General features: G+C 40.1%; 2 protein-coding genes across 4 annotated transcripts in view; both read left to right on the top strand.

Annotated features, from left to right (window-relative positions):
• The window catches only part of LOC119797279 (E3 ubiquitin-protein ligase SMURF2), a 100,679-nt gene extending 88,820 nt beyond the window's left edge, over nt 1-11,859 (top strand). The window contains exons 16-20 of one of the 2 annotated variants that reach the window (XM_038306294.1): nt 38-216; nt 299-557; nt 638-839; nt 5,300-5,375; nt 9,683-11,859. In XM_038306294.1, coding sequence (XP_038162222.1) covers nt 38-216; nt 299-557; nt 638-839; nt 5,300-5,375; nt 9,683-9,782 — 816 coding nt within the window. In that variant the 3' untranslated portion in view covers nt 9,783-11,859. The remainder of the gene's footprint in view (nt 1-37; nt 217-298; nt 558-637; nt 840-5,299; nt 5,376-9,682) is intronic. The other variant, XM_038306295.1, reaches the window with a different exon arrangement.
• A 1,205-nt stretch (nt 11,860-13,064) lies between these two features.
• Nucleotides 13,065-18,211, top strand: LOC119797281 (probable ATP-dependent RNA helicase DDX5). 2 transcript variants are annotated; one of them, XM_038306296.1, is made up of 13 exons: nt 13,065-13,222; nt 14,010-14,181; nt 14,266-14,362; nt 14,443-14,576; nt 14,667-14,732; nt 14,838-14,979; nt 15,067-15,227; nt 15,309-15,481; nt 15,553-15,663; nt 15,741-15,802; nt 15,884-15,943; nt 17,130-17,351; nt 17,481-18,211. In XM_038306296.1, the coding sequence occupies exons 1-13, from the start codon at nt 13,176-13,178 to the stop codon at nt 17,897-17,899; spliced, it is 1,866 nt and encodes a 621-aa protein (XP_038162224.1). In that variant the 5' UTR covers nt 13,065-13,175; the 3' UTR covers nt 17,900-18,211. The 2 variants fall into 2 exon arrangements, with proteins under 2 accessions (XP_038162224.1, XP_038162225.1); XM_038306297.1 differs by having other exon boundaries at nt 17,130-17,364; nt 17,481-17,662.
• Nucleotides 18,212-22,037: the final 3,826 nt, after the last annotated feature.

Here is a 22,037-nt window from a genome sequence, read left to right as displayed (position 1 = left end):
GATAATAAAAATTAACATCCTTTTTTTGTCCTTTCAGGAGCATTTGTCATACTTTCACTTCGTAGGCCGCATCATGGGGATGGCTGTGTTCCATGGCCACTACATCGACGGGGGTTTCACTTTGCCCTTCTACAAACAGCTGCTGGGGAAACCCATCACCCTGGAAGACATGGAGTCCGTCGATCCCGACCTGCACAACAGCTTGGTTTGGATCCTGTACGAGACACTCCTTCTAAACCATTTTTTACTCGCACGTTTGCCCTTTTAACTTTGATTTTAAACGTAATTCTGCCGCCAGGGACAACGACATTACAGGTGTGCTGGACCACACCTTCTGTGTAGAGCACAATGCATACGGAGAAATCATCCAGCATGAGCTGAAGCCCAACGGTAAAAGCATCCCCGTCACACAGGATAGCAAGAAGGAGTACGTCCGCCTCTACGTCAACTGGCGCTTCCTGCGAGGCATAGAAGCCCAGTTCCTGGCCCTGCAGAAGGGCTTCAATGAGGTCATCCCTCAACATCTGCTCAAAGCTTTCGATGAAAAGGAGCTCGAAGTATGCTAGTTTTCATTGCCGTGGTTTTCTTCGTCTGGCTTCTTTTAATCCAACACGCAGAATGCTTTCTCCACCTCTAGCTGATCGTATGCGGGCTGGGTAAGATCGACATCAGCGACTGGAAGTCCAACACGCGGCTGAAGCATTGCACTCCGGACACCCACATCGTTAAATGGTTCTGGAAGGCTGTGGAGTCTTTCGATGAAGAGCGCAGAGCCCGGCTGTTGCAGTTTGTCACAGGTTCCTCCAGAGTTCCTCTGCAAGGTTTTAAGGCTCTTCAAGGTAAAGCACATCTCACCCAGATATATAAATATGAGCTGTTTCCTCCTGTAGGCAGGGTGTCTATGAAGTATGGAATGATTGAGTCTGGATGGAAAAAGAAAATAAACAACAGGAAAAATGTATTGTCATCCATCCATCCATCCATCATCCATCCATCCATCATCCATCCATCCATCATTCATCCATCCATTTATCCATCATCCATCCATCCATCATTCATCCATCCATCCATCATCCATCATTCATCCATCCATCCATCATCCATCCATCCATCATTCATCCATCCATCCATCTATCATCCATCAATCATTCATCCATCCATCCATCCATCATTCATCCATCCATCCATCCATCCATCATCCATCCATCATCCATCATTCATCCATCCATCCATCATCCATCCATCCATCATTCATCCATCCATCCATCTATCATCCATCAATCATTCATCCATCCATCCATCCATCCATCCATCATTCATCCATCCATCCATCATCCATCCATCCATCCATCCATCATCCATCCATCATTCATCCATCCATCTATCATCCATCCATCATCCATCCATCCATCATCCATCCATCATCCATCCATCCATCCATCCATCATTCATCCATCCATCCATCATCCATCCATCCATCATTCATCCATCCATCTATCATCCATCCATCATCCATCCATCCATCATCCATCCATCATCCATCCATCCATCATTCATCCATCCATCCATCCATCATCCATCCATCCATCATTCATCCATCCATCCATCTATCATCCATCCATCCATCATCCATCCATCCATCCATCCATCCATCCATCATTCATCCATCCATTTATCCATCATCCATCCATCCATCATTCATCCATCCATCCATCTATCATCCATCCATCCATCCATCCATCATTCATCCATCCATCATTCATCCATCCATCATTCATCCATCCATTTATCCATCATCCATCCATCCATCATCCATCCATCCATCATTCATCCATCCATTTATCCATCATCCATCCATCATTCATCCATCCATCCGTCCATCATCCATCCATCCATCATCCATCCATCCATCATTCATTCATCCATTTATCCATCATCCATCCATCCATCATTCATCCATCTATCCATCCATCATTCATCCATCCATTTATCCATCATCCATCCATCATTCATCCATTCATCCATCCATCCATCCATCCATCATTCATCCATCCATCATCCATCCATCCATCATTCATCCATTCATCCATCCATCCATCATTCATCCATCCATCATCCATCCATCATTCATCCATCCATCCATCCATCATTCATCCATCCATCCATCCATCCATCATTCATCCATCCATCCATCCATCCATCCATCCATCCATCATCCATCCATCATTCATCCATCCATCCATCATTCATCCATCCATCCATCATCCATCCATCCATCATTCATCCATCCATTTATCCATCATCCATCCATCCATCATTCATCCATCCATCCATCTATCATCCATCCATCATTCATCCATCCATCCATCATCCATCCATCCATCCATCATTCATCCATCCATCCATCTATCATCCATCCATCATCCATTCATCCATCCATCCATCCATCCATCATTCATCCATCCATTTATCCATCATCCATCCATCATTCATCCATCCATCCATCATCCATCCATCCATCATTCATCCATCCATCCATCTATCATCCATCCATCCATCATCCATCCATCCATTTATCCATCATCCATCCATCCATCATTCATCCATCCATCCATCCATCTATCATCCATCCATCCATCCATCCATCCATCCATCATTCATCCATCCATTTATCCATCATCCATCCATCCATCATCCATCCATCCATCATTCATCCATCCATTTATCCATCATCCATCCATCCATCATTCATCCATCCACCATTCATCCATCCATTTATCCATCATCCATCCATCCATCATCCATCCATCATTCATTCATCCATTTATCCATCATTCATCCATCCACCATTCATCCATCCATTTATCCATCATCCATCCATCCATGCATCCATCCATCCATCTCTCTCTATAAATATTTCTTGTTTGACAGTTGGTGCTCTTTGTTGATCTATATTATATATATGTGGTTGTTTTTCATTGTGAATTTATGTTGAATTTATCTCTTTAACTGAGGAAGGAAACATTAATATGCTTTAAATGTTACACATTGGGGACATTCATTTGCAGTGGCTAAAACAATTAAAACTACACACAGGATTCAATGAAGTGAAAAGAACAAACATTTTTGAGTTACGCTTCAAGGCAGAAATGGGAAATACTGTGCTGTTATTTCTAAGAAAAAAGGCAAATTCAGGTTAAACAAAAAAAGCATTAATTATGAATATAAGAATCAAAGCATTTCAGAGCAGGTAAAAAACTGCAAATAGTCATAAACATCTGGAGCCATTAACATCTCTTTTCCTTAACATCTGTAAGACACATGAGGGGAATTAGAACAGAGCAAATAAATGACTGAATAATGACTGAGAATGCTGGAATAGTTTAACAGAGAAAATACAAAGAAAAAACTGGCTGAAATCACAAGAGCGTGTTTGTTAGTTTGGAACACAGAGGTGAGAAGGTGCAGCACTTGTTGAACTTGGTTCTGCTGATCAGGGTGTGCTCTCAGGAGTGTTTGCCTCCTTCTTTCCATCTGTGTCTGTGGGTTGCTCTGATCCGAGATGAACCCTCTGTGTGGGTGTAACACTCTGCTGCAGTGAGTCCGTCCTAGCAGACAGGTCTACATGAGGAGTACGAGCTGATCTCCTCCCCTCACTGTCTTTTCTTGGGCCAAACATCAACAGAAAAGGAAAAAAAAACTGCTTTTATTAAAACTAATTTGACTTAAGTTGATGGAAATTAAGCAAATATAAAAAGAACTTTACAGAATCACCTACAGTACACTGTGCTTCTTATGTTTTTGCTTCTCTCTAACGAGAACAGGGCATTAGCATTAGCGGCTACAGAATGTAGTTCCCAGTGCAACTTACTGAGCTTTTTGATTTGCTAAAAAAAAGCTCTTTTTAAACCTGTTAACAGATAAACAATGAAGCCAGATTTTCCTAATGTCCCCCATGGATTCAAAAACTTAATTGCCTTTTTTCCGATCCCCAATTAGAATCTAATCTGCTTCATGTAAATGTCAGCATAAATATTTATATTTCTGTCGTATAAACATGTTTGTAGTCAAACTTATCAACTGTATTTAGTTAAAACTTTAGCTTGAAGGTTAAATGGGTGGGGAAAAAAAATAAATCTGCCTTAAAGGAATAGTACACCCAAAACATGATTAGCCTTCATTTTCTACTCACCCCCATGCTGAACAACACTCTGGAGTACTTTTTTGATATCTCAAATGCATCTGGAGATCTGGGAGGCTTCTTGCTGTCTGCTGACATTCAAATAATGGAGCTCTATGGTGCCCGAGGCAGAAAGGTCCATAAAAGTCCACAAAAACGTGTCAATATTCCTCCATACTGCTCGTCCAATGTATTCCAAGTGTCCTGAGTGGGTAGCATCCAGAATTTACTCGAAACGAAGTCATTTAGAATGTTTTTAGAGCATAAACAGTAGTGTATAGGATTTCCTGAAAGCGCGCGCCGGCGCGTTCATGACGCTACGGAAGCCGGCAGACCAAGCCAGATGAAAGTGCGCATTCAGCGTCTGCTCTGCCAATAATGCAAGCGTAGAAGAAGAAATGTGCTGTTTACCTGTGCAAAGAAAGAAACAACGAAAGAAAAATGTCTGAGGACTTCAGTGTTGAGGAAGAGCATGAGTTCTTTGCCGAGCTGAATGCGCTGGTTTGGTCTGCCGGCTTCCGTAGCGTCGGGAGCGCGCATGTGCGCGCTTTCAGGAAATCCTATACACTACTGTTTATGCTCTAAAAACATTCTAAATGACTTCGTTTCGAGTAAATTCTGGATGCTACCCACTCAGGACACTTGGAATACATTGGAAGAGCAGTATGGAGGAATATTGACACGTTTTTTGTGGACTTTTATGGACCTTTCTGCCTCGGGCACCATGGACCTCCATTATTTGAATGTCAGCAGACAGCAAGAAGCCTCCCAGATCTCCAGATGCATTTGAGATATCAAAAAGTACTCCAGAGTGTTGTTCAGCATGGGGGTGAGTAGAAAATGAAGGCTAATCATGTTTTGGGTGTACTATTCCTTTAAGGCAGAATTACCTGTTGAACATGTTTACTTGACTAAATGGCTAAAAAATGACAGTTTTTGATATTTACAGAAGTAAATATGATGCTTTTACAGTGCAAATAATATATATAATTATATATAATTATAATTTTAAAAAACTAGCAATAGAGTTTTGCTTATTCTCTGTTTTTATTTATTTTTTTTTTTCATGTGATACTCATTACTGAACACGAACTAAAGTGAAAGTGATTTCCTCTGCAGGTGCTGCTGGACCTCGACTCTTCACTATACACCAGATCGACGCCAGCACCAACAACCTGCCCAAAGCCCACACCTGGTGAGGGAACCAGAAGCTTCTCCTTATTTCACCTTTTTTCCACTTTTTTGATTGATTAAAGCAAACAGGAAAATACAGCAGCTTCCTCATTACAGACAAAATCTAAAACAATCACAATTTTTTATTTGATTGATTTAGTGTAGGAAAAAGAAAATATATAAACTTACTGAGATGTTTTTTTTAAATTCAGTCCCTTGTACTAAACTTTAGAACCTTTAAAATATTGATGTTTGGGAGTCCTACCATAACAAGCGTAAACATGTTTGCTAAACTGTAACGGGACCTTAATTGGAGCTTTGTGTTTTGGTTTTTGGAGACTGAATTTAGGCTTTTCTGCAGATAAATGTGGATTTGTTCTAAAATCAGGGATAATATGTGGACATATTGTTACATCTGTGAGGCTGTGGAACACTTATCTACTAAAATCATGGGAACCCTTCACTGTGTGGCATCAATAAGTCTTTGAATACTAGCAAGTTTTACGGCTTCTACCTGAAACCTAAATTGGTTCTGTATCCTTTAACATTAAAAAGCCCAAATCAACACAGAGATGGGTAAACAGAAAGAAAACCTGTCTCCTTCTGTGGTTTCGATTCTGTAGACCTAAAGCCTTTTGGAAGCATGGGCTACAATGGATAGAGGAGGGGAGGGAGGGGAGCCAAAACTTTGCAGGATTTAGAGATATTACGCTCAAAGGAACGTTTAAATATCCCCCTTTTTAAAGCAGCGTATGTTTGATTCCCATGTTAAAGGTTTGCAGCTTCAACCTGACCTGCATGGAGAAGAAGAACAATAACAATGACGTCTCACACAGTACACTTTGGTCCAGGAAAATGAAGAGAAATAAAATGTGTTATGGTTTTTGTAATGTGTCCAACAGAAGCCGTTTAATGAGTCAGTAGGTGCTGATGGGGAATGCATAAATAAAAAGAGTGAAACTCTGTATTCTGGTATTTCAGGGAGCTTTGGCTGCCAGCTCAGCATAAAGCTCTATTTGGGTTGGGGGAACTTCAGGAATCTGAGGGCAACGTTTCGCTGTATATGTCAGTGCCTCTGCTCTCGACGCCTTGGCTAGAAAACTGGTGACGGGCAGATTACCTGACGCGCCGTAACCTCATTGTACATCACTTATTTTCCCAATATGAGCCGTCCAGTTTGTATTAGAAAAAAGTTTAATTATAAATCCTTAAAAGTATTGTAGAGGATTTTTCCTAAATTTTTTAAAAGACCCACCCTCCCCACTTTATATAAAAAAAAAAAAAACACAAATGCACAACCCTGTACCCACTCCCGAGAGGGAACGCCTATTAAACACAAGCCCATTTCACCTTGTGCATGCTATGTCTAAAAGCTGCTGTTCTCATAGCTCATAAAAGCTTACTGCGCCCGAACGTCCGCCCTAAAGGGCTGGTTATCCTCCCGCAGCAGTGTGTCGCAGTGAGCTTGTCTCAGACATTTTTGATTTCTGCTCAATTTTGAAGCGTGATCTGCACTATGTTATTCTATGCCACAACGTAAAAGGGAAAATCACGAACTAGCTGTGGGTCTAGATACGGCCGGGGCGTAAGGGCGAGTTTGTCCGACAACGGAGGGACATGAGGGCGAAAAAGAGTGGGTATCCAGGTGGAAAAAAGGTCCTAGCGTTCTCGCGCACCTCTCTCTTCTAGCTGCTCCATCTTCACGAGTTTTTTTCCGCAATTGCGGTCATACAAACAAAACAAGCCGGCAAGCGGATCTAGGTTTGACCAATCAGAGGCCTCCTGTCTGCGGCACTATCTGCAGTCACCTACGATTTGGGAGAGGTGCACTAGAGCAGCGGTCCCCAACCACCGGGCCGCGGACCAGTACCGGTCCGTGGGTCATTTGGTACCAGGCCACACAGAAAAAAAAAAAAAAAAAAAAATATATATATATATATATATATATATATATATATATATATATTAGTGCTGTCAAAATTATCGCGTTAACGCGAGGCCATTTTAACGGCGATATTTTTTTTAACGCGAGATTAACGCTATGTGGTTTTATGGTACAATTTTCCAAGTACATCCCGCTGCAGCCTGCGGGAAGGCGGGGCTATTTTCCCCCAGTCTATGCATTTTCCATAGGCTTCGAGAGCGGAGCTCCTCAAGGAAAAAAGACGCTCATACACTGGGTGGCGCTAGTGCCTTTTCTTTAAGCCCCACCACCAACAAACAAGTTGAGTGTCTGGTAACTAGTAGCAACCTGAAATACGCTGAGAAAACAGATTACCGAGGTGAAATGGAATCTGCTACGGCACTCTTGCTGTCTGTGTACGCCACAGGTCGGTATTGTGTGTGTGTGTGTGTGTGTGTGTGTGTGTGTGTGTGTGTGTGTGTGTGTGTGTGTGTGTGTGTGTGTTCTCATTTTTGTTAAGAGGCTGAAAAGTAACTTTCTAGGGCATAGACTACCTCCATCTAGTGATGTCGGTCTATTGATTTTGATGTATTGATTGAAAATTGTTCATTTATTATCTTGGTTAATTAACATCTAATGTTAACTCTACTAAATTTTATAGCAGTAGGGTAAAATGCTTGTCTTTGTTCAAAAGACTGTATTAACTGTAAAGACTGTCTTTTACATCAGCCTGTTTTCAGGGCCTTTTTTTTGGCTACATATTTGTTATTTTTTGCTACATGCCTCCCCATCTTCTTGCCATATGTTTCTATGGCATAAATCAGTGTCTGTGACCTGTTTTCATTTTAAAAAAAGAACATTGGCACAAACCTAGCCTGTATGTATTTTTTGTATGTCATCGAGAGTATTTAAATGATTTTCAATCAGAAAAAAAATTTGCGATTAAAATGCGATTAATCGCGAGTTAACTCAGGCATTGATGCGATTAATTGCGATTAAATTTTTTTTATCGATTGACAGCACTAATATATATATATATATATATATATATATATATATATATATATATATATATATATATATATATATATATATATATATAATTTATCGACGATCAGAGTCTGAGTGATGTTTTATTTTTAAAAATATTAAAAATTGCGGTATTCTCTCCCAATTACATCAGTCTGTGCATTTGTGCCTCTTGACACAGGTTCATTCAGTTCAAGACACATCCCATCTATAACATCCTATCTTTGTGAAGCGGGATTTTCTGCGGTTACAGCGACCAAAACAATACGGATCAGACTGGACATCAGGAGCACACTTCGTCTGTCATTTTCTCCGATTACGCCTAGATGGGACCGGCTTGTTGTTTTATTTTTATGCTGTTTGTATTTGAGTTTATGCCAGTCGTATCATTTTACTTGATCGTATCTACACCCCCCCACCCCAGTCGGTCCGTCAAAATATTGTCTGACATATAGCGGTCCGTGGTGCAAAAAAGGTTGGGGACCACTGCACTAGAGTGTATGTGGAGGGGGCGGGGACGTCTTTTTGTTCACTGTTAAACTTATGCAGACGACCTAGTTTCGAAGTATAAATTAGCCTTAACACCTAAATCCCTCCATCACTATATAGAGCAGGAACTATATAGTCGGACAGATGATCACTACTTTTTGCTCCCCGTTGGTCACATAATTCCTCCTCCACTCTGGGATATATCTGCCTCCTCTGAGGCCTTTCTTTTCTTATACCCTTCGTAGTAACTTTTTCTTTAGAACCCTCTGCCATTTTGAAAGAACAGCTGTGAGAAAGGTGCACTTCAATGACTGTCTGAAACCATAGCTCACCATAGATTTACGCCTGAAAGCATACATCTGCAGAAAAAGATAGCTAAGTGGGCGAGTACGTAGAACGGCCTAAGGTAAACATACCACCAGAATGATTGACAATTAGTAGGACCATTTATTTATTTATTATTAGATAATTGACCCGAAAATAAAGGATCTTCCTCTATGCCTTTAAAGATTTCTAACATCTTGCTGTTCCTTCTCTGTGCAGTCCTCCATTTTGCTAACTGCTATTTGCAAAGTTGTGACAACTGTCGATGGAAAGCGACGTCTTAGACATCAAATGAACAATAAGGCAGTGTGATGTCGGTTTGTGGTTCAAAAAGATCAGATAGGAGTTTGATTCAGGATCACAGATGTCTGACCTCACTATATATATTATTACAATGGGTGCCAACAGTCGTGCCTCTTGTCAGTTATTTTTGTAAATTTTCTTGAATTAAAGATCATATATTTTATGCAGATGTATTTATTTTAGACTTTCTAAAATGTATTTTTTTTTTAAATATATCAGAGCAGCGTCTTTAACCGATTTGTTCTAATCGTCTCTGTTCTTTTTCTTTCTTTTCTCCCCAGTTTTAACCGAATCGACATTCCTCCCTATGAAAGCTATGACAAATTATACGACAAGTTACTCACCGCCATCGAAGAGACGTGTGGCTTTGCCGTGGAGTGAATGAACAGGCTCCGCCTCCCTCAATCACAGGCTCATGGGTTCGACCTTATCAAGCTGCAGCATACAGAGCAGATCGGGAGGGGCTCATACTCCGACATGTAGCCACGCTAAAGGAAGGGAGGAAAGCGGACCAATGGGTTTGGTTCTAAAACCCTCTTCCCTTAATATCTTTTTATTTTATCATTGAAAAGGATTTTCCAGCTGCTAATAACTCTTATTTACTAACTTGAGGAACCTTCATTTTCTTTTTTTTTTTTTTCATTTCAGCATTTGAAAATAGACCTTATTCCATGTAGCAAAATGCTTCATTTTTGTCAAGCAGAATAAAAGGTCTGTTCACTTTGAAACAAACAAACAAACAAAAAAAATCACATTTAAAGGACATATTTTTATGCTGCAAGCACCCTGGAAACACTAAATCTGGATGCAGAGGGAGCGGCTTTCCCAAAGCGATCACCTGGCGGCGTTCCCAAGGAGGCGAGACGTATGCAACCGCGATGCCGAGGCTTAAAAACGGAGCTAAAACCGACTGTTTACAACCTCCTCCAAAGACAGAGGCAGGGACCTGTCGTCCCTGGAACCCTGACTCGCACATTTTAAGAGCTAGCTGTGTTTGAAACGAATGCATCACTTGATATGTGATATTTTTATATAACGGGGGGGGGGCAAAAACAAAAAAAAGTTTTATGTAATATATATAATTTATTGCTATTATGTTCCAGAAACCGGATAAAAAAAAGCGAATCTTTGAAAAGTTACCCGCTATTTGAAAGCAGAATCTCTTTAGTATCAATAAACATCCTCTGAGTGCCATAATCATCTAGAGGGCAAATATTCAGCTAACCCTTTAAAATATACCAATTCTTTTAGCGTTATTTTCACTATCATTTTTTGAGTATCCTGGTGTGATGTGCAGTCATTTGTAGCTGGACTATATTCATGCAACAGGCAGTGATCTTAAAGGTATTGGTCTGGTCGCCTCAGAAGGGCAGAGTTCATCATTATCTGCTGTGTGCTGCCTATATGGAAATAGAAGAAACCTTTACTACCTTTCAGCCATGTGGTGCTAAATAGCATTTACTTTTTATATCTCTCTATATATATATACTAGCAAACACGCTCACTGACATACTACTGCCTAAAGTGCACATCACCCTGCTAATGCTTATACCTGTTTATGGCTAAAAGCTCCCTGGCCACATTCTCAGGAGCTGCCGTATGTAGTTTAATATTTAAAACTAATGCTGGCCATTTGTCGTGATTTTCTAAGAGTTAAAAAGAACAAAGCTCTTTTTTTAGGGGTTCATCTTTTCATAGCTGACATTTAACATTTACCCATAAGCATTTTTTTTTTCTGTTTTATTGTGCATGTGTCCATACATGGGCTTAAAAGTTGACTGAATGAAAGGAATTGCTCCGTCGTTTCGAAAGACGTTTTTGGTTTTATTGTTTATATAATTAAAAAATACAATTCTTGAATGTTTTTTTTTTTTAAAGACGCTGCCTGTCGAGCAATCTCTAAAGACCGTGGACTGTTCTTATCATTTGCATACATGCATACAAAAAAAAACTTTTCACAAACGTTTGCAAAGTAAAAAGTGTCCTCAGACGGTGCTTTGTACAGTTATAAGATAATGTTCTTATATGTGGATCAAACAAAGTGTAATTTATCTTTAACTTAAGTAGATTTTTTGTTGTTGTTTTAATTTCCGTCTGCAAAGAAGAGTTGCACACAAAAGAAGATGAGGTTCCTGCGAGTGTTTAATGAGGGATGCAGCTGATATGAATTCCATCCCTGCAGATCTTCCTGCTTTCTGTTCTACACTACATGGCTGAACACTGCCCCCCTCCTCCCGACGCTGCCGCCTGTTCACTTTTAATAGAAAAGGTCACAGTTAAGAGATGTTACGTTTTGTTTTTCAAACAGCATGATCCACTAGCAGGACTATATTTCTCGTAGCTGACTGATGCAGTTTTACGTACGTTAACACTATCATTTTGTAAGAGTATCTTATTTTTGTGTGTAATTAGTTCTAATTAAACTTGCCTTTGTCTAACAATGTAATAAGGCCTTCTACAACGTGTTCTGTCTTTTCTTTGGCTAAGACTGTAAACAATAAACAGGTTGTGAATGGTGTGATTACAGTAGAAAATGTCAAAGGATTTATTTTACTGTTTAGTACTCAAACTACTCAATATTTAGAAGTTGGGCAGACTGGTCATAAGGAATCAATTTAGGGAGGAAAAGTTTCAAGTAAAGCTTTTCATTAATCAAACTGCACAATATTTTGGAAAAAAGGTGAACCTTTTATTCAAGTAATGGTTATAAGAAATTGTTTTTTTTCTCCATAAAATATGTTTTAAAATTGTGACAAATACCAAATACACAGGATTTATATGGATTCTATTTTTTTTTAGTTAGGAATCTTGATTTATAATTTAAAAATTTTAAATAAAACCTGTAACCAATATTAAGAAACACAAACTTTTAATCCATTTTAATGAGGTGAGTTCTGAAGGAAGGTTGTATTCAGTTTTACATAGTGGTGTAGGTAACATGCCACACACACACACACACACACAAAAAAAGTATTACTATTAAAAATATATATTGTTCTTTTCATACTTCATATGCACATTCTGTTAAAATACATAAAATTTAAATGAAATACATGGTATTTATAGAAATGATAAAATCCATTAAAACAAAGAAGATCATATCAAAAAGTTGTTACTTCTAATTAAATTAAGAAAATCTGTCAGTTTAACCGTAATACCTGAGAAAAAGAGAAAAGAAAAAAATATTTGGGTTGGTCCTGATTGCGTCATTTACTGTTATATGTGCAGCCATCGGAAGTAGGTCGTATCACTCCTTTTTTTTGTCTGGTACATATGGTACATATTCATCCGCCAGAACTCGCACTAGTAAACCCATGAAGTTTAGCATGTATGATTTCCTACAAAGATATCCACCGCCTTTGTTTTATTCTTCACTGGTTACGACAGATTTAATTTTTATTTATTTGTGTTTTTAGTATAAAGTTGTTCTCCTTTGGTGTATACATGTTTGTTTAGACTCTTAAGTTGTCATTTTTTCTTATATGAATACTTTAAACGCAGTAACTCTTTTTAGGGAAGATCGTGCTTCGATCTTACCGTGAAATTGTGTAAAAGATTGAAAATTTGTAGCCTTTATCGTTTTTAGGGAACCACGGAGATCGAAACTGCTGCGGCGGATGAATCTGTAGGAAGTAAGACGTTCTGCTTCATATAAAAGCCGGGCCTCATTTCGCGGTAACCGGCATTTCAGCACCACTGCCGGCCTGCCATCTGAAGTAGAGGCCGCTTTGTATTTACAGCTTTCTTTTTTACTTGCACCTTTTTGTTAACAGTATGCCTGGATATTCAGACAGAGATCGCGGCAGAGATAGAGACAGAGGGTAAGTCCGTAACTTTAGTTTTATTTTAACGGATGCTACCGTCGCGTGACATGGTTGATACTTCAGTTAATTAAAAATAACGTTTTACAATTGTAAGCTAGCTTTCTGAATGCTTCACAATGGCCAAGCAACAACTATTATAACATTTTGTTCGTTACAATCTTCTATATTAGTCCTTTTGTTACCTCGTTTTTTTCAAAGCCTGAGGCCTTATTTGGCCTCGTGCCCCGAAACTGCTGTAAGTTGTTAGCTACCGGCTAACTTGCTAAGCTAACAGCTGGTCAAACCTCTACTTTGAACTTGATCAAAACGATAGTCTACAACCAGCAAGCAATTCAACGGGTTTTATGTCAGTTTTCGTCCTATTTAGTGATTGTTTGGGATGTTTAATTTGCTCTGTGGGTGGCAGCTAACGTGGAGCTAACGCGGCTAGTCGGCTTTTCGCCATGTGGCGGCGTTAGTAAGCGGACACAAAATGCCGCCTTCTTTTTTCCATTCTCTCCCCAGTTTGCTCCCTGCTGGAAAAAAAAAAAATCAACGTGTGTCAACACGTTTAAAACTAAAGTTAACACTGTTAAATTGTAGTACCCCACTGATATCAATTGAATTGCAATCACAAAAGGGAGCTAATCGGTCAAATAAGATTACTATTCTATGTATCCCTCATAAAACGGGCTTTTTAAGCGGGGTTCTCCCAATGATTACGCTAACTAACAAAATCTAGCTATGTGTGACTATTTTTACTTAGCGTGGACATTTGAAACGGAAAAGTTTCGTTTATCTGCAGCTATGGCGGTGGGCCTCCCCGGTTCGGTGGGAGCCGGAGTGGTGGCGGTGGAGGAGGAAAGTTCGGGAATCCAGGGGAGCGATTAAGGAAGAAACACTGGAACCTGGATGAGCTTCCAAAGTTTGAGAAAAACTTTTATCAGCAGCATCCTGATGTCGCCCGTAGAACACTGGTATGTATAGGTTATATAACGGTTTAGCTTGACTACTCTTGTTGGTTGATGTTGCCCTCATTTGTGATTGTTTACGTTTTACAGCAAGAAGCGGAGCAATACAGAAGGTCCAAAACGATAACGGTGAAAGGGAGGGACTGCCCCAACCCTATAACTCAGTTCCATGAGGCTAGCTTTCCCTGTAAGTTTAAGAAATTGGTGTATGCATCAATAGTTTGAATAGTTACACTTCATTCTGTTTTCCATATTTTACTGCTTTAGCTTATGTGATGGAGGTCATCAACAAACAGAACTGGACTGAACCAACGCCTATCCAGGCTCAGGGATGGCCTTTGGCTCTCAGTGGCATGGACATGGTCGGCATTGCTCAGACTGGCTCTGGAAAGACACTTTCTGTAAGCTGTTGGTTAATTTAGTCACTTGGATTAAATGATAGTGGTCAGAACATGATGGGTGTAGTTGATACTTAATGTTTTCCTTTGCAGTATCTTCTGCCTGCGATTGTCCACATCAATCATCAGCCTTTCTTGGAACGTGGGGATGGTCCAATTGTAAGTTTTTTAGTCTCTGGGCTTTGTTGTATACAGTTAAAGGCTGGAAAACAAAATTTCTAGGCATACTATACTGATTTGATAAAATGCAATTCTTCCTGGCAGTGCTTGGTGTTGGCCCCCACTCGTGAGCTGGCACAGCAAGTACAGCAGGTGGCGGCTGAATACGGCAGAGCTTCTCGTCTGAAATCCACCTGCATCTACGGAGGTGCTCCGAAAGGGCCTCAGCTCCGCGATTTGGAGAGGGGTACGTGCTGTTTGTGTGTGCAGAACTATTGATGGAGGGCGATGCATGGAGTTGCCCACTAACTGACCATCTGCTTTGTTTTCTTAGGTGTAGAAATTTGCATTGCCACTCCAGGGAGGCTCATTGACTTCCTTGAGGCAGGAAAGACAAACCTTCGCCGATGCACTTACTTGGTGCTGGATGAGGCAGACAGAATGCTGGATATGGGATTTGAGCCTCAGATCAGGAAAATTGTTGACCAAATCAGGGTATGAGATGACTTGATTCAAGAGCTAAAGTAGATTTACTGTATAAGCTGATGTTTACAGTTAGGCTGACTGTTGTTACAGCCCGACAGACAGACTCTCATGTGGAGTGCCACTTGGCCTAAAGAGGTTCGCCAACTGGCAGAAGACTTCCTGAAGGAATATGTTCAAATCAACATCGGTGCACTACAGCTTAGTGCTAATCATAACATCCTTCAGATTGTGGATGTTTGCAATGATGGAGAGAAAGAAAACAAGTATGTACCAGACCCCCCTAAAAGTTTGCCCAAGCACTTTTCCAGAAACTGAACTCGTGTACATTTTCTAGGCTGATCCGTCTGCTCGAGGAGATCATGAGTGAGAAGGAGAACAAGACAATCATCTTTGTGGAGACAAAGAGGCGGTGTGATGACCTCACTCGTCGAATGAGAAGAGATGGGTATGTCCTGAAATTAATTTGAGCATATAAACCAGTCTATTACACTTCCTGGTAATAATGACCGTAATTTTATTCAGGTGGCCAGCTATGGGTATCCATGGTGACAAAAGCCAGCAGGAAAGAGACTGGGTTCTTAATGGTAAAGTCTTTTTAAAGATGCACTTATTTTTTTCCTTACAAAATGTGTTGAAATTATAATTCTGTCTTCTGCCGTTTTTAGAGTTCAAATTTGGCAAAGCCCCCATACTCATCGCCACAGACGTCGCATCCAGAGGCCTAGGTCTGTATCCTGTAAACTAGACTGTCTTTGAATGAATTTCTAGAAGAAAGTATTTGCTTTCTTTAACACTTCTGCTTCTTTCTGAGTTTCTCCCCTGACCTGAAGGAGCAGTCTGTGTGGCAGGGCCTTGGCATGACAAGCCCAGGTATCCAGAGGGGGAAGGAGGATTCTTGGAGGTGTCCAGACTGGCGAGGCACGGGTCTCCCAGTCATGCAGATGTACAGAGGTGACCAGGCCCAAACGAAGCATAATGTGCTGGCCTGCCTAAAAATGGGGGAGAGTTGAGGGCTGGCCAAAGTTCCTCCCCCATGTTTTGTTTTTCCGGCCATGGTTTGGACTGCTTCACACACCCTGGTCTAAGTGTCCCAGCTAAAAGCCCGGCTGCCCTGCCTCCTTTTGTCTTGCATGTACTTTTGGATTCTGCATTGCAAGTCATTTGAGCCAATTGAACTGTTCTAGTGAGACTTTCGAAGCATGGTAAATGATGCGGTTTCTTAAACATCAGTCTGAAGAGCAGTCCGATCATACCCTCACCTCTGTAATGACATGGCTACTGGCGCTTTTGGTGACAGTGGGACATGGTAGTTGGACACGGTTGGACTAAATCCAAGCTCACATTCCTCCCTCGCCTGCGTTTGAAAGTCATGTCGAGACCTGCCAACGAGAGACATTATGGTCAAGTGAACGCTTGGTATGGAAAAGATCACATGCTGGAAAGGGGTTGACCTGTAGGCTTCCTTCAAGGAGGGTCTGGTCTACAGGTTAACGGCAAAGTTTGAATTCAGTAGTCAGCAAGGAGCAACAGGGTGGGGGGAGATGAAGGGTTTTTTCCCCCCACTTCTTTTTTTAAAGGACAAGTTTCTAAGAGGAAGTTGTTTTATAGAGACCTTTTTTTAATGACAGTGTTAGGGTTGTGCTGCAATGGGAATGGATTATTGAATGCATACTCCTTTAAGGTAAGACTTATGCCTGGTGTATAAGAAGTGAATGGAGTGTGCATCATTTTTCTTTTCCCACCGTAGTCTCCCTGTTGACATTTAATGCTAGCCTTTTTTTCCAGCTGTAAAGTATACCCACCTTCGTCCTCCAGTGACGGGACTAACTTTATCTCCTTTGGTCTGGTTGTTGTGTTGGCTTTGGCACACACGTGTTGCCCTCTTTTCTGCCACACCGCAACATCTTACAGATGTGGAAGACGTGAAATTTGTCATCAACTTTGACTACCCTAACAACTCTGAGGACTATATCCACCGCATTGGCAGAACGGCTCGCAGCCAAAAGACCGGCACGGCTTATACCTTCTTCACTCCCAACAACATGCGGCAGGCGGCGGACCTCGTCTCCGTGCTCCGGGAGGCCAACCAGGCCATCAACCCAAAGCTCCTCCAAATGGCAGAAGAAAGAGGAGGTAAAAATAATTGGTGAGATGCAAAAACGGTGCCGTCCTTGGCAAAACTCTTCCGCTGATTGTTTCTGGGTGGGGTTGATTATAAAGAAGAGCTTACCAGCGTAGTTGATTTCTTTATCTTTTCCTCAGGTCGTTCAAGGGGCGGCAGAGGTGGTGACTATAGAGACGACCGTCGGGATAGGTATTCCTCTGGAAGGCGTGATTTTGGTGGTGGTAGAGATAGAGGTTATAACAATGGACCAAACAAGAGTTACGGCACAGGTTCTCAGAATGGAGGCTATGGCAGCAATAACGGCACCAGCAATGGTTACGGTGGGGGCAACTACAATAACAATGGACAGTCAAACTTCAGCAACAACCAAACTCAAACATTTGTCGCCCAAAACAACTTCCAGGCCCAACAGTGTGCCCCCAGCAACCCTGTGGCTCAGAACGGGACGAGCCATCCTCAGTTCTCGTTCCCCCAGGCTCCCCCACAGGTTGCCCCTCCACAGCATCCCCCTCCCCCTCTGGTGCCGTACCCCATGCCTCCACAGTTCCCTCAGTAGATGCCCCACGAACTTGAAAGAGGTAATTTATTGCATTTTGTCTTTTAGGTTCTTTAATTTGAATTTTTGTATTGACACAGAAGGGTTAAAGTAAAACTCATGAAGTCTTTTTAAGATCTGCAGTGCGGCAATAGTTTCCACTTTATATTTTTTTTTTCCTCCTATTTAATTTGTTACATTCCTCTGAAATATAGTTTGTTTTGTACCAGATAATTACAAGTGTATTGGTTTTCATGTGTAGCATTCAGTGATGTTCGGCTCCTACATTGGAAGTGCACTGCATGATCTTTGAAATAAAACCCCAGAAAAGATTCTTGTTTTTGTCTTTTGTTGAACTTATTCTCTTGTTCTACCAGTTTCATCCAGCAGGGGTCATACTTTCCCTTAGATCAGTTGCTTTCTCTAAAGTTCAAAGTATGGCGTTGGTGGAATGAAATGAGAAATTTAAATATGCAGCACAGAAGTGAGTTCTCATCGTATCCTACAAGATATTGCTTATAAATCTCCGTTGTTGGCTCCCACAAACTGATCAATTTAAGATGCACTAAAATAATCTCTAAACAGATGTTGACTTGTGGGGGTAAAGGGCTACCCCATTAGATTTCATTTAGGTCACCCATTTTTAAACGATGCAGTGGTGCTGCAAAAGCTGTTTGCTTTTGTAACTTTTAGAACAAATTTACCTGATTGTACACCCCTATTCTCCTAGATGCCCCACAAATTTCCACACTTTATAATTGCAAAAGTCATAGGTGACTTCAAACCTTTCCTAATTAAAGGTGGGTGTGTGTATATTTTCCCTACCTACAGCTAATGGTATCTGCAACATATTGAAGTAACCTTAACATTTAATATCCTTTTGGGATCAAATGGTTGAAATTTTTTTCAGCTAGTTATAATCAAATTGTAAAAAAAAAAAAAAATCTAGAAATAGGAAGACGACGGACGGATTAATCTGGAAAAGAATAAGTGGTGAGATATTAAATATAAAGGGTTATTTGACGACATGGAGACTGAATTTAGTTTAGGTGACATCGGGCAGGAATAAAAAAGGCAAACAAGAGTTATTAATCCAAAGGTTTTAGGCACTTGATGTGCTCAAACCCCTCAAGTATGTCTGCCCCAGCAACACAGATTTACAGTCCTGTAGTCCAGGGGTCTTAAACGTTTTCCAGGCCAAGGACCCCCAAACTGATGGTGAGATGGAGCTGGGACCCCCTAATTATGTTGTATGAAATTGTGTTATATTAAACTGGTCCTATAATCACTCTATTACAGATGGACTAATGTAAGTAATGTTGCCCTGTGATTATTAAAGCATTTCTGATTCCTCATTGATGGGCAGGTGCTGTGAATGAAATACTGCCCACCAATGTGTACTTTGGTGACTGACATCTTCTGCCTCCATCTATCCGTTTACTTCAGTGTGTTGAGTTCATGTTAATTTGTATTTAAAGACATTTATATTACTGAAAATTATAGCAGGGAGGAATATAAAAAGTGTAATCAATCAAAACTTTCATGGCCCCCATGCAGTACTTCCTTGGACCCCCTGTTGAAGCCCTCCTCTGTAGTCTATTTGATCACATTGAGTCTAAAGGAAATCCATAGATGTTTAATGAATGAATAAATAGTTCCTGGTCTATTGAATCTATCAGAACACACCAACTGGTCACACCGGCTGCATAGCAGTCCCAGCTTGTTTTTAGCAGTTTAACTAAGTCAGTCCAAAGAAAATTTTTTAATTTGCTTTCTCTTGATCCACTCTAAGCGACAGCATCTCTCTCATGGTGTTTAACTACAGCAAGGGTCTGAGGTCCAGGCCTGGTGTGACTCCCCCTCACTGTGTCCGCTTTCCTGTCTGACAGCTCTGTCCTTCCTGTTGAGCCATATTTCCTCTCACCTTTGTTCTCTAACCCCTCCCTCTCCTCGCTGGTATGAAGGCGTTGGCTTCATGGAGTTGCTGCTCTGGGTGTGAGTCACACACACCCTTCCGAAGCATGAGACAGGGCAGCATGCTGGAGTCATTTCTTCCCAATGACGCGGAAAGAAGTCGCATTGAAGTCCTGTCAGCTGTCTCCTGTCAGCTTCCCTTATAAAGGTGTGCATATTTGTGTGTAATCAGCTCTCACATTCCCCCATGAAAAACTGAACCCGGGTTTATGTTATCAGCCACAGTTTTCTGACTCCCTCATTTGGACTTTGCATTCCTCACTTCAGACCTTGACACTTGGATAACTGCACTGGGTGTGTGTGCACGATAAGTACAGATACCTGGAAATTCAGCTGCTCTAGGCTCTGCTGATCCTTAATGTTCTGAGCACCAATAGTCAGAAAAATCTGACCGTACGCATCCAAATCCAATAGTTCATTCTCTTCTGCGTTATCGGAAATATTCAATTACATCAGATGTGAAAGTGTTTTATCTTTCTGTTTTTACTTTATATTTGGAAAGTGAAAAAAGAGTTTATCACGACTCAAAACACACAATAGGACAAGTTACTCTACATTCCTTTACTTGTAAAGTTTTCAGAACTATTCAACATTTTCCACACCAAGGTTGTAACAGTTTTGCACTTTGAGTTTTTTTTGTCTCTCTAATTCAGTTTTAATCAGTTATTAGATTAAATGTCTTGAGTTTTATTAGTTGCTCAATTTAAATAATGTTTAGTTTACATCTAGTTTTAGTGATACTGCGGTTAATTCTTAGGTGCAGGATTCAAAAAGGTTAGAGTGAAATTGTGCATATGAGAAAACCATTAAAAAACTGGTTGTAAAAGGAAATCACACAAGTTTAAGGTAGAAAAAAATTGATAAACAATAAAAAAAGATGAGTATAAATCTAATTTTGGTTAGTTATCTATTTCAGTTTCTGTTTTTTTTTGTTGGTTTTACTGAACTGTAAAACCCTGTGTCACACTTTGTCACAGTACAACTGGGATATGATTTTCAGGCTTTTAATTAAAAGACTTACGAAAAGTAGTGAATAATTCTAAGTCGAAAGACAATACCTCTTTATTTTGCTACCCTTAAATTCAATGAAATACTTTTAAAATCCAAGTTTCAAGCTTAGACTGCTATTGGAGGGTAAGACAAGACCTTATTACTTTTGTAACATCTAAAAAATAACTATATTCTGATGACAAAAATTAAGGTCAATGTAAAAACAAGACAGACACTTGCCTTAATATATTAAGAAAAAGAACAAAAGTTAATGAAAAAATATTCAATGAGTTAAACAATTTTTGTTGCCCAACCATAGGATATTAATGCTGATGCATTCACTTACATTTACTTTTTAACTTAGCTTATTAACTTTTCAATTAGCGTTTTATCTTTTTACATTAGCTGGTTATTATTATCCAAGGACTCATTCAATTTGATAAATCATGTGTACTTCCAGGTAGTCATATCTTAGCTGAATGGCTGGATATAAATCTTTTGCTTCTAGACTTCATTAGTAAGGGGTATGGAAGTGACCGAAAACTTACCATATAAAGGGTTAATATAGTGCAAAAAAAAAAAAAGTAAGGCAGAAAACTAACTTTCCGTGTGACCATAAACACCCCATCTCCAGTGTGAAACATGGTGGTAGCAGCATTGTGCTGTGGGTTAATATTTTTTAGAATAGGGAGAGGATAATATAGACTGCATAATGCAAAGGTCAAAATTATTCATACCCCTGGATGATTTTGATTTCAAATGAACTTAATGTAATTTAGAAGTTTGTTTTGGGTGGAAAATGAAAGAGCTCCCAAAAAAAACAAAAAATGAAACAAGAAATTTTGTAATTTAAATCGCAATGATTTAATATAATCTCTGGGTTATTGATGACTGATGGTCTACGAGGCTGGAGGGTCTCCTTGCCATCACCCTAATTGTTAGCTCCCCACACAGAAAATCATGTTATGTTTTTTTTTTTTTTTTTCCTACTTGCTTTTATTCTGTTTTATTTTCCTATATTTTGATCATGTAAAGCACTTTGCATTGTCTTTGTACTGAATTGTGCTATATAAATTTGCCTTGCCTTGCCTTACACTCTGATTCGGGCACCTCACGGTTTAAATATTACTTTTAGGCAGAAGAAACATAAACTTAAATCTCAGGAGCACATAGATACAGTATGCCCTAAAAACCT

Source organism: Cyprinodon tularosa, unplaced genomic scaffold (genome assembly GCF_016077235.1).
Source record: "Cyprinodon tularosa strain WSP-4 unplaced genomic scaffold, ASM1607723v1 ctg579, whole genome shotgun sequence".
In the NCBI taxonomy this organism is placed as follows: domain Eukaryota; kingdom Metazoa; phylum Chordata; class Actinopteri; order Cyprinodontiformes; family Cyprinodontidae; genus Cyprinodon; species Cyprinodon tularosa.
Note: the sequence above shows the minus strand (reverse complement) of the source record. Positions and strands in the feature narration are given on the sequence as shown.